A 13,257-nucleotide genomic window follows, 5' to 3' on the forward strand; every position below is an offset into this window, starting at 1 on the left:
CAGTTCCCCCCGCAGCAGCACTTCGTTGAAGTGTGGATGTGGACAGACACACTTCTCCCCCCCTTTACCCGCCCCTCCCCTCAAGTGCAGATGGGGAAAGAAAGAAATCCATGAAAGGCATTGGCTCGCAGGGATAGAGATCAGTGTCTGTGGCCATCGTCCACTTTGTAGAACAACCACGATGGCAGAGCTACCAACAGCAGGGAGGACACATACATGCAGGGATTGCTTCATAATGGTGGCAGAGAGAGAGAGAGAGAGATGGGCAGGGAAGGAATTACAAGACTGAAATGCCTTGGCTGTACTGTGATTCGCAGCAGCAGCAGCAGCACAGAGAGCCCAAGCCACGGGGATCCACCGGTGGGGCTTTGGCCGGGCAAGGGGGTCCTTCTCCTCACTAGGAAGACCCTGCTCAATACACGGTACCTCGGGTTGACCCACAAGGACAGCAGCCCCACTGGAGGGGGCGGAAGGGAAGGAAAGAAAAGTGAACCACCCCTCCCTGTCTCCCAGGATCCAGCCGCACCATGAGCCCTTGTTAGGACCAGGCTGGCCAAGCAAGAGGAAGGGCCAAGAGGGATACAGGACCTCGGGAGCCAGGTCTTCTCCCTTCCACCCCCGCAACCTCCAAACTGTTCCGATGCCGCAGTTGGGAGAAAGGAGGGTTGATGTCATGTTGGGTGTGGCTTGGAAAATGGAGCCTGGAGAGGGGTCTGCAGCAAGCCCTCAATACCAACCCACCTCCGGCTCAAGGTCTAGGGGGATTTTGGGAGGAAGGGGGGAGAAGCTCCCAACTGTGTCATGGAGGGGAAGGGAGGAAGGAGTCTGCCCCGGGACGTCCCCCTCCGTGCCCCCTGCCCCCCGATCCCCATCCCGCCTCCCTCCAGAGGCCATGCCGGAGGAGAGGAGCCCGGAGGGGAGCGTCGGGGGGAGGGCCGTCCTGCTCAGCGGTCGAGGCTGATAGTCCAGTGCTTGCTGTTGTTGTTGTTGGGGGCGGCGGAGTCCTTGGCCTGTGGCCCCTCGGCCTTGAGGTCCTGGAAGACCTGGGTGAAGAAGTGGGGGTCGGCGTTGATGCGGAGCATCTGGGGGCTGAGGCCCTGGAGGAGGGCCAGGCACCGGTCCCAGAAGCGCTCCTTGTCGCCCTCCACCAGGAAGGGCTTGAGCGGGTAGGAGATCTCGTTGCCCAGGTAGGAGTAGGCCAGGTAGAGGCAGGTCAGGAAGGCGGCCTGCAGCTCGGCGGCGCTGCCGATCCTATCGCCCTGCAGGGCCTCCCGGCAGAGCAGGTAGACGAAGACCAGGTTGGCCGGCGTCACGAAGCCCTGGTCCTGCCAGCCCTGCAGCAGCAGCGCCCGGTCCACGCTCCGGAACCAGGCCACCGGCTCCGCGGGACTCAGCTCCTTGACGCGGTAGCAGCGCCGGCACACGAACTCCCCCAGGCAGCGCAGCAGCTCCCCCGTCGAGGCCTGGACGATCACCCGCCGCGGAGAGGGGCAGGACGGGGGCGACGAGGAGGAAGGGCCCCGCTGGCCCGGCAGGGGAGGCGGCGGGGGCGGCGGAGGCGGCGGCGGCGGGGCTTTGGCCGCCTCTTCCCCGGCGGGGACGGTGGGCACCGGGACCGGCAGGGGCCCCGCCTGGGCCTTGCGGGCGTTCTCGCGGTTCCGCTGCTGCACCGAGGGCTCGCAGCCCGGCTTGGGCGTCACCTTCTTGGCGCCCTTCTTCTTCTTGGCCGAGGCGGCCACCAGGCGCTTCCAGGTCAGGGCCGAGAGCAGCACCCCCGGGCGCTTCAGCCGGCTCTCGCCTCCTTTGGCTCGACCCTGGGCCGCCTTCTCCGGAGGCAGCGGGACCCCAACACCGCCCTTCCCGGGGCCGCTAGGCGAGAGAGAGAGCACCGTCCCCATGGCTGCGCCTCCTTGGCCGTCGCCCTGGCCTCCTCCTCCTCCTCCTCAGCGGGGCTGCCCCCGCTTGCCCCGCCGCAGCGCAGCCTCCATGGGCTCCCCAGCGGAGCCAGGCCCAGGCCACCCACGGCTCAGAGGCGCAGAGAGCCCCGGGCCCCGGCCAGCCTCACCCACCCTCCCTCCATCGGCTCAGCAGCGCCAGCCCCGCCCGGCCCCGATGCAGCCAATCCCCCAACGCCTCCCCCCCCCCCGCAGTAGCCAATCCCCGCCCAGCGCTAGGGAGTTTTCCCAGCCAGGTGCAGCAGGCGGAAGAGGAGACCGGGAAGGGAAGGCTGAGAGAGAGCCAGGCCTCCTTGGGGTCCTCTTTCTTGGGCTTCGTTGGGAAACGCAACTAATAGGAGGGATCGCTTAACGTCACCAGCAAAGACAACACAGCGGAAGAGAGGGGAACAAATAGAGGCTAGGCCCACCTGAAGTCCAAGGCCTTCATGGTCCATAGCTTTTTGTGGGTTTTTCGGGCTGGGTGGCTCTTCTAGGACACAGCCACGCAGCCCAAAACCCCCCACACAAAAGCCATGATATGCAGATGGTCAGAAGACACGGGGAGGCCACTGACATGATCCACAAGCACCGGGACAACCTCCGCAGGAAAGAAGAAACACTGAAAGTAAACACAGTTTGGCTACTGTTATCGACTATTGATTATTGATAATTTTACATGACCTAGAATATCAACCTTTGCTCTTTGTACATGTCAGCACTATCATCTTCAGCTCCTTAGCATTAGTAAAATTCTGAATTTTAACCATTCTGCCACACTACCAGTCCTGAAAAACACCAAAATCAAGACTCAGTACAAGCAATTGAACATTACCGGGGTCAGGGGTTTCTCCACAGACAACGGAGTACTAATTGAATAGACACACATCCACCTCCCATATCCTCCCAGCCTGAGGCCTTGCCATTCAACAACAGGTCAACACACAGATTAACACATAAATAACTTCCTTCCAACCAAGGGTCACACAAGTATATATACCCCACATACTTTCATGCCACCACTCTGTGAAGATGCCAGCTACAGAGGCAGGTGAAACGTCAGGAATAAACTCTTTCAGAACATGGCCACATAACCCAGAAAACCCACAGAAAACTGTGGACGCCAGCCATGAAAGCCTTCGACTTCACATTTTGGTTCTACACAGAGACATGTATGCTTTAGGATATGTCTGCTTCACCACCAAAAAAATACAAATGGGGGAAGAGGGGGAGGGGAGAATGGAAAAAGAGACACACAATCATCTATTTCCTCAGATGCACCCAAATCTACAAAAGCTTATGCTGCACCTTGTTTCACACAGTCTCAGAGGTGATATACGATTCCTTGGCACTTTGGCTCTACATAGAATTAGGAGGTCATGGTTTCCAGGAGAGGAAAAATCCACAGCCATGCTTGCCTGGGTACTGAGAGAGTTATAGTTCAGCCCCCAACTCCCAAATTATCCAAGCTCTATTTGAAAACCTTAATGATTCTGTGGAGTGTCAACCATCACTGCCTGTCTTTTTTCCATTCTCTCTCCCCCCTTCCCCCATTAGTATTTCTTTGGTGGTGAAGCAGACATATCCTAAAGTATACAGACCCCAGACCTTTTAGGACTTTAAAGGTTTAACGGTTAACTTGGAGCCTTGGACTGAACCCAGGAGCAGAAAAGCCATCAGGGCAAACTAGTCAAAATAGGGGTAATAAATATGAGCTCATCATTTAGGCTCATTCATCAAACAGACTGCTGTAGCCTGCACAAATTGAAGCCCCCAAACCAACCATCCCCAAACTGCTGCCCTCTATACTTTTAGCTTACATAAAATGGCTGATCATTGGCCATGCTATCTAGGGTTTATAGAACAACAGCAACAAAAAACTAGGCACCAGGTGGAGCAGACCTGCTCTCAATTGTCTCCAAGGAGAGGTCCTTACAGAGTACTTTACAACAGATAAGAGGCAACACATGTAAGGATAATGGCTGTGACCATAGCTCTTATTTCAGCCTCAGGGTTCAAGGCTTGGCCCAGAAGCTGACTCAGATCACAGAATGTAAAACGGGGATGAGATTAATCCCCTCTGGGATTAGAAATAACTTTGCGTCCCTTAGGCCATAGGAGCTGCCCCACAGTAATGGTTGTGTATGCATGAATTCTGTATCACTTTGGACTCATCCAGCCCAAGTCTGCATCTAATCAGGAATTTAAAGATACTGCTGCTGCTCCTGGAAAGACTTAAAGAAAAATTAGCTGTAGCTATCACATATTGGTGGCATCTCACATCCAAAGTGGTGGACTGTCTCTTCAAAATATATCAACTCTTTTAGAATTTTGTAGTATGAATCCCATGGCAGTAAGCAACAGGTATCCATTTAAATACCCTAAGAGTTAAGAACAGAACCAAAATAAAGTATATGGTATGATTGCCATAAGTCAGTGTCAAGTTGAAATCACATAACAACAATTCCTAGTCTCAGCAAAGGACAGAAATGCAAACTCCATCAAAATTGTGTAGACCAGGGAAGCCACAAAAGCAACAATACATAGGTGACCTTGTGCAAGCACCTTTGTTGTTGTTGTTGTTGTTGTTGTTTTGTGTCTTCAAATAATTTCTAATTTATGGTAAGAGTGGTTTGAGCATTGGACTACAACTCTGGGGACCAGGGTTTGATTCCCCACCTAGCCATGAAACCCACTGGGTAACCTTGCACAAGACTCGCTCTTTCAGCCTCAGGGGAAGGCAATGGGAAACCAGCTCTGAACAAACCTTGCCAAGAAAACACCATGATAGAATGGCAATAAGTTGGGGAAATGACTTGAAGGCACACAACAACAAAGATGAATCTTTCATAGCATTTTCTTGCAAGATTAGTTCAGAAAGCTGAGAGAATGTGACTTGTCCAAGTTCATCCAGTGGGTTTTCATGACTGCATGGGAATTCCAACCCTGGTCTCCAAAGTGGTTCAATGCTCAAACCACTATACCATACTGGCTCTCTGTTGGCAAACTCTCGACTTTTCAGTCTTCCCCCTCCTTGCAAACTCCTGCAAGTTACCTGCCTGAATGGTGCTCCTGAGATTTTTACAATAAAGTTCCTCTTGTTTAACTTCTTAAATCCTTTTATATTGTTTTAAAAGATCATGGTGGGGGAAAAGATCTAACTTAAAGATTCACAACTTTTGATGCTTGTTTCTTCACACCTTTGCCTAATACAGATGTCACAGATGTCTGTGAAATCTGCCCCAGGCTATGGCCAGGATATTACCAGAAAAGAGGAAGCCATTTCCTGTTCCTTATCTTTTTTTTTGTCTAAGCAGAATCTACTTTCCGAGATAGGCTATTTTCACCCTTTGACTTAGCCTTGTGAAATCACTGATCCTTAGAGGAGAGACCAAGCACCCACTCTGGATTTTAAGGGAAGTCTTTGATCCATAAGAACCCCTCCTCTGCTGAAGACAGCAATCTTCCTCTTCCCACTCATGCCTTCTCTGTCCCCACAAAACAGCTCCAATAAAGAGACACTGAAGTTCCTTTTCATTCCCTCATCTAATTAACCCATAACCCAGTTCTCTCTTTTGTTGTTCACCCTTTTGTTTTCCCAACTATGGGGCTATACAGATTAGCCCAAAGGGGCGGGGGTGGCAACGGCAAGATGCCACCCCTTTTGCTCCGGATCGTCAAGCGCACACCTTGGCCCCAATTCAGCCTTTGGAGGATGCAAAAAGGAGCAGCAAAATGCAGCTCCTTCTTGTGCCCTCTAAAAGGTGCCATATCTGCCGCATGATGATACCTTTTTGGTGCTGCATTGTGTAGATGCAGTGCCAGAGAGGTGTCATCGTGGAACACGCCATGTAAATGGGCACGCACCAAAATGGGGCCTTGTGGGAGGAGTCATTGCATAGTGCATGTGGACGCTCTGCCATGACTCTGCCAACAGGCTGACACAAAGTGCTAATCTGTATTCCCCCTATATTCCTATTTGCTTCCCTCTTAAACTGTTCCTACCTAAGATTCTTCCTGGTACTCTTTACAATGGTGCGGTACACTCCCTAACCCTAGCACGTGTGGACAGCGCCATTGTTATGCGGCACCATCCACATGGGGCACATGACGACGATGTCACTCACATGCCGCATCCAAATGGAGCGGTGTGTGTGTGTGACATCTCTGCGCCATCCCAGGCCACTTACGGCAGCCTGGCTGCGGCATGGGAAAGCGCTCCAAAATGGAGCTCCTTTTTGTCACGTGCATCATTCCCGCAGCAACCAAACTGGTGGCCCCTTTGTCCCATGGCTGTGGCTCCCAGGGTGTGAAGCCTTGAGGACACCCCTTTTCCAGACCACTTCTCAGTGGCTCAGAAAAATGGTAGATTGGGGCTGCAGGACTGCCGGTGAGGCTGCCCTGGCCCCAATCCGGAACAAAAAGAGGTGGGTCTTTGAGGCAATCTGTACTGCACCGATCTCACCTTTCCGCCCTCCAAACCAAGCCATTCCCTTTCTTGGGGGGTCTTTTTCCTTTTTCTCGAAACTTAACTAGTTACTGTAAAATGTCTTTAGTTTTTCTGCTCCTTTCCCAGATTGTTTCACAATTCTACAAAAGCTATTCTTCTCCCATTTAAATAATCCCAGGACTTTGTAAACTCCTCCACCCTCATTATCTCTCTTCATAGCTACAGATAAATATAATAAATATAAATAAAAACTTTATTTATATACCGCTTTTCCGCAGCGATCAAAGCGGTTCACAGTAGTATCAAATATACATAACATCGAATGAAATTACACATTATATAAAATACAAAATAAATAAAACCACGAATACATATGTAATTAAACAAACTTTCTTAAAATCACATGTAAGGAACATTAATAACATCTGCCAGTCATAAAAGCATCTTGAACAGGAAATAATTTCTACAAGGGGTCAGAAGGATATGCAGACCGGAAAAGATGAGTCTTTAAGGCTTTCTTAAAGGCATCTAAGGAGGAGCTCAGCCTTATCTCCTCTGGGAGCTTGTTCCAGTGTGTGGGAGCTACAGAAGAGAATGCTTTTTGGCGAGTTGATGCCAATCTCATCTTAGGATATTCAAGTAAGCATTTCCCAATAGTTCTGAGAGTGCGGGGCGGATTGTATGGGGAGAGGCGTTCCCTCAAGTAACACAGGCCCAAGCCATGTAGGGCTTTATAGGTAATAACCAACACTTTGTATTGAGCCCGGAAGCTAATAGGCAGCCAGTGAAGAGATCTTAATACCGGAGTTATATGATCTGATCTAGAAGTTCCGGCAACCAATCTGGCTGCAGCATTTGCCTCAGGAAGGGCTAATAATATAAGTATAGCATTTTCTATATACTTTGGCAGCTTTCGCTAAACAGCTATTTTGTAAGTGCTGGAGTTATTGCTTTCCAGATCCTTGCCTTTGGTCTCTGAGTTCCTGTTTTGGGGTGCTGGATTTCTTTCCAAGGCGAGAGTTCAGTGTCAGAAGATGCAGCACACATGGGCTCAGCATGGAACTTATTTCGTAACAAGCAGCTCAGCTGGGTAGCTGCACAGCATTTGGCCTTTGGACAACAGGGAAGAGGCCTTGCTGACCTTCCAGGGTATGTATAATCTTATAGCAAGTTTTGGCCTGCCACTGGTGTTTATCCCATGCTTTTGCTTCTCAATGACTTTGACTCCTCTGTGCTCATGTTATGAGTTTAATATGAATACTCACAGCATTGTTGTTGTTGCTGTGTGCCTTCAAGTCATTTCTGACTTGCGATGACCCTAAAACAATCCTATCAAGGGGTTTTCTTTGCAAGATTTGTTTGGAGGAGGTTTGCCATTGCACTCCTCTGAGACTGAGAGAGTGTGACTTGCCCAAGGTCATCTTATGGGTTTCATGGCCAAACTGGGAATTGAACTCTGGTCTCCAGAGTCATTGTTCAATGCTCAATCTACTATGCCATACTAGATTTCTTAGTTTTCTCAGTACCCAGTTTCTTAGAAGATAGTTTGGGGACATGTCTGCAGCCGCCTCCATCTTTGCCAGATCAGGGCTGCAGCAAAAGTGGCTCCTTTTTGCTCCCTAGAAAAGGGCGCTGTAGCTGCCACACAGCACTCCTTTGGCACTGTATCATCTAAACTCAGCGCAAGAGGAGCACTGTGACTCTGTGCACTATGTGGTGTGGCACGCGGCATCACACCAACATGGGGGCGGAGTCGGGGCATGTGTCATATGAACACCATGCCCCAAATCCACCCCCAGACTGGCCTTAATGGCCAGTCTGCACAGCCCCGTGGTCCTTTGAGCCTTTTTGGACTAAAACTCCCATCAGCCTAAGCTGAAGAATCATGGGAGAAACAGTCCAGCAGTGATGGGAGAGCCATGCATTCTACATTCCATTCTTTTAAAAACCCCACAAATATGGATTCCAATAATTCATGTAAAAAAAAACCACTTCTATACATTCCCGGGGCCCCCCCCCCCCCCCAAATTAACTTGATAATATGGTAAAAAGGATGCAGGTAATAATTATTCCTATTTCACCAACTGGAGTGCTTCTCAATGATCTGCCTATTGCTTTCTAATTCAGAAACACTCCCTAATTCTCATCATCAACTTAAATTGACATGGGAACATATACACAAATCTTTATTTGACAGTTGAAACCCATCTGATTAAGAATTCTGTAAAAAAAAGCATGCACACTTCCAAAGCAGTTTATGTTGCTTCAAGAAAATATACTTGTTTTTTTTTTAAACTTAATTTTTCCATTTATTATGTGGACTCATATAGCAGTCAGTGATGAATGTGCATGAAAAGGTCATGTACAGATATCTGAGATGCTACTTAAGTTAAGCAGTTCAGGGAATACACTCCTAAATTTACAACTTCTTCATAGAATCATAGAGTTGGAAGAGACCACTAGGGCCATCCAGTCCAACCCCCTGCCATGCAGGAAATCCATCAAAGCATCCCTGACAGATGGCCATCCAGCCTCTGTTTAAAGACCTCCAAGGAAGGAGACTCTATCACCCTCTGAGGGAGTGCATTCCACTGTCGAACAGCCCTTACTGTCAGGAAGTTCCTCCTAATGTTCAGGTGGAATCTCTTTTCCTTTTCTTGAACTAGTTTAAACTAGCTGACAAGTTTTTTGGGTTTGGAAATAAATGCTAACATGCTTTGATGGCTAAGACAGGATGGAACAGCTCAAACAGCTCAGATCTTTTGATAAAAACAAAAACAAAACAAGAGAACAGTGTAGAGTGGACAAGGAGAGGTCATGGCGACACCAGATGACCAAGATTTCTGAAAGAAGAAACAGTACAAATTCATTGCAAATATTACTCAGTACACAGTCAGTTGCCTCAAATAACTGCACACATTGGAACCATTTTTAATCTAAGGCTTCTCCTCACAATCACTAGTCAAGGTAACCAAACTGTGATGTTGAACTGCATTACACTAGGTGTTGGACTAGGATTCTGGAGACCAGGGTCCCCCACCCCACTTGGCCATGGAGCCTACTGGGTGACCTTGGACAAGTCACACTCTCTCAGCATCAGGAAAGGCAATAACATGCCTCCTCTGAATAGATCTTGCCAAGAAAACTCCATGATAGGTTCACCTTATGATTGCCATAAGTTGGAGATGACTTGAAGGCACACAACTCACACACATCAATACAATGGAATGTCTCTACACCCCAAGAGAAAGAATAAACTGAACTGTCAGGGAAAGGGAAAGGCTGGGCTATGAGGATCTTTCACAAGTGAGTCCTGCTATTTTTTTTTTAAACTGGGGAGCCAGTGTGGTATAGTGGCTTGAATGCTGGACTAGGACTCTGGTAGACCAAAGTCAAATCCATCCTCAGTCATAGATATCCGCTGGGTGACCTTGGGCAAGTCATACACTCTCATCCTCAGAGGAAGGTAATGTTAAATCTCCTGTGAATAAACCTTGCCAAGAAAACCCAAGAATAAAGTCACCATAAACCCAAGAATAAAGTCACCATAAGTTAGAGTCAATTTAAAGGGACAGAACAACAACAAATGTTTAATAGACCAAAGCCTGGAGTTGCTTGCTTCCTTTAGGATAAAAGATACTCATCCAGATCTCTCTGACATGAATTAAATATTATATACACTTGTCCCTCCACATTTGCAGCCTTAACTTTTGTGGATTTGATTATTCATGGATTTGATAAATATGTTTTCTCTAGGAATATCTAGGTCCTCCAACATATGGTCAACTTTAACCAAACATTGTACTGAAGGACCTAGAGATTCCTAGGGTGAACACTCCACTAGACATTTGTAGCTCCTCCAGCACAATTCTATGGTCAATGTCAGTTGCACTGGAGGACCAAGAGATTCCTAGAGAGGTGTTCTCTCAGGTAACATAATGGTTCTCACATAGTGGTTTTGATACTTGTGGTTTTTCAGCATTCATGGAGGTCCTGTGCCCCAACCCCAACAAATGTGGAGGGGCAAATGCAGTTCTTGCTTACATGTATATCCAACCCCCATTTCCTTCAATGAAGAATGAGTCTAAGTCATATACATGCCTCTTCTCCTTTCCACTTTATTCCCAAAACAATGCTATGAGAGAAGTTGGGGCTAAGAGAGACTGGCTGGTCCAAGGTTACCAAACGGTTTCCTGCCTCAAGAGTTTATCACATGAAAAAGATTGGGAGTTTATCCCATGAATATCCCAGGAAAAAAGAACGTGTAATTACATGAAACAATTTCACATGATGTCACACAAAACCAGCCATTAAAGTGGTCACAAAGAAGCATTAACGTGCATCTTTTTACTTTCGGGGTTTCAGCAACAATGCATTTTCAATATCAATTTATTTGCACAATTGCGTGTGATCATACTAAGTAAATGTGCAAAGGCTCCTAGTTACTGAGACTCTAAAGACGAGAGCACACAGATAGATTTGAATCAAGGACAGGCAACAGTGCCTGGATTTAAATCACAAAGGTAAAGGGCTGCTCACAAAGATAACATAAGGGCTAAATTCACTCTCTCACATATGAAACATACAAGGAATGCATTTCTGAGGGACAGAGTTGTTTAGTACTTTTCCACCTTTCTTTTCTATAATGACATAACAGTCCTATGACATCTTTGCACACTAGGTATGCTACTTAGGAATGATGGGATCTGAAGTCCAACAATAACTGGAGAGCTACATGCTTCTCACCATTGCTTTAAACTATCTGGGCAAAATATAAAATATGGTTGTGAAAAGCAGGCATCTGAGACTACTTGCCTCTTCATGGAAGAACAGCTGCATCTAGAAAGCCAGGGAATGGGAATTGCTAGGTCAGCAATGAAGGGAGTTGTAGTCCAGTAACAACTGGAGTAACAACTGGAGTGGTCACAGGTTCTCTACTCTTGGGCTGCATCTGCACTGCAGGAATAATGCCGTTTGGCACTGCTTTAACTGCCATGGTTCAGTGCTCTGGAACTCTGAGATTTGTGGGATATTTAGCCTTCTCTGTCAGAGAGCTCTGGTGCCACAGCAAACTACAAATCCCACAAGTCCATAGCACTGAGCCATGGCAACCAAACTGCATTATTTCTGCAGTGCAGATGCAGCCTTAGTTAACATGGTAACAAACCCTCCTTGTTCAAACATACTGAGTGAAATACCCTTTTGTGCTTTGTCATATCAAATGCATTGTTTGACTTTTCAACTGAATTGATGTGAGCCAACTGTGTGGATCAGACACAAAAACAAGCCTTGAACAGCATCTAAAACAACTGGACTTATCATGGCATTCAGTTTCTTGGACTACAGCTAACTTTATAAATGATAAAAGTTGCTGTATCATTTCCTGACAGGATCTCCCATACCTTTTAACAGTTATATTCCACAGGAGCTGCTTCTCCCCACTATCAGTGATTTCCCCAGGACCAAGCCCTGCTGCTTTGATGTGAAAAGTTGTATCTATTGACATTCCTTCCATAATTATGTTGCTTCAAAGGCACAGGAAACCCTGCCAAGAAAAAAAAGTAACAACTCTATGGAAAGATTCTGTGCCCAAGGAGTAGTGTGGATTCAGAGAGAAAGCCATCTATAGAATGATTTCAAAGGGGGTAGCCTTTGCAGTAAAAACAACAAAGAGACTTATGGCATAAGCTTTACTAGGACACCAGCTTTCATGAACCCATTTCACTGGATGACATTTGCTAGGTCCAAGAAAGCTTATGCCACAATCAAATTGCTTAACCTATTTGCATTTCAGTCCAATCTGGAACTGTTATCAGATGCCCTTCTTATCTAGCCTTTTTGGGGTCACCAATTCTTCTGAGAGTCAGATGAAAACTCCTCAGAAAAAATATGCATTCACCCGAATCGTGTTAGTTCAGACTAACAATGAACCAATGGGATTTACTTACATGCTGACTCACCGCATATCAATTAATTCAGTGGGTCTGCTCTAGTTGGGACTCAGCAACAGGATTCCAGTCATAAATATATGTGTATGTGTTGTGTGCCTGCAAGTCGTTTCTGACTTAGGGTGACTCTAAGGCGAACCCTATCATGGGGTTTTCTTGGCAAGATTTGTTTAGAAGAGGTTTGCCATTGCCTTCTCCTGAGGCTGAGACAGTGTGACTTGCCCAAGGTCACCCAGTGGGTTTCATGGCTGAGCGGGGAATCAAACCTGGTCTCCAGAGTCGTAGTCCAACAGTGAAACCACTACAACATGCTAGCTCTATAAACTCTCAAGATTTTGCAGACAATTTATTTCACTGCATTGGAAACTGTTTTCCTCTATTTAGCCTGGAGCAACAACAACAAAAATGACAATGGACACTTGAAAAAAACTAAATTTTAACCTTCATGTTTATGCTAATAGAAAAAAAATTCTAAGTACCAGGAGGAAAACAAAACAAAACAAAACAAAATAATGGACCCAATTTATGTAATCCCTGAAGCCTAAGAGTCCATGAACTCAATGTTAGGAAACTGTTTTGTCCAGTCTTGACTGACAGATGTAAAGAGAATATCTGATCCATGCCTCTGCCTATCCATTGACTGCAGGAGGGAAACTCTGCATTATCTTCTCTGCATCCAAAGAAGGGATTGACTGGCTTTTGTCAGGCTACCCAACAGACAGGTTTTTAGTTATTTCAGAAAGCAAGGTAGCTGTGTATTCTGTGTCTTTAACATAAGGAGCAGGAACTTGTGGCCAACCAGATACTGAACTGCATGCCCCATCATCTCTCACCATTGGCTAAGCTATCTAGGGGTGATTGAACCTGCAGTCAAAAAGATCAGGGATGGGAGTAAGTTGCTCATCTCTGGTCAAACACATATGCA

The 13,257-nt window shown here is 47.1% G+C and overlaps 1 protein-coding gene across 1 annotated transcript; it reads right to left on the bottom strand.

Annotated features, from left to right (window-relative positions):
• Positions 1-944: 944 nt before the first annotated feature.
• On the bottom strand, positions 945-2,062 carry CDK5R2 (cyclin dependent kinase 5 regulatory subunit 2). Its single transcript, XM_042474937.1, has one exon. It carries the CDS (start codon positions 1,896-1,898, stop codon positions 945-947), a length of 954 nt encoding a protein of 317 aa, XP_042330871.1. The 5' UTR covers positions 1,899-2,062.
• Positions 2,063-13,257: the final 11,195 nt, after the last annotated feature.

This window comes from Sceloporus undulatus, chromosome 1 (assembly GCF_019175285.1).
Source record: "Sceloporus undulatus isolate JIND9_A2432 ecotype Alabama chromosome 1, SceUnd_v1.1, whole genome shotgun sequence".
Classification (NCBI taxonomy): domain Eukaryota; kingdom Metazoa; phylum Chordata; class Lepidosauria; order Squamata; family Phrynosomatidae; genus Sceloporus; species Sceloporus undulatus.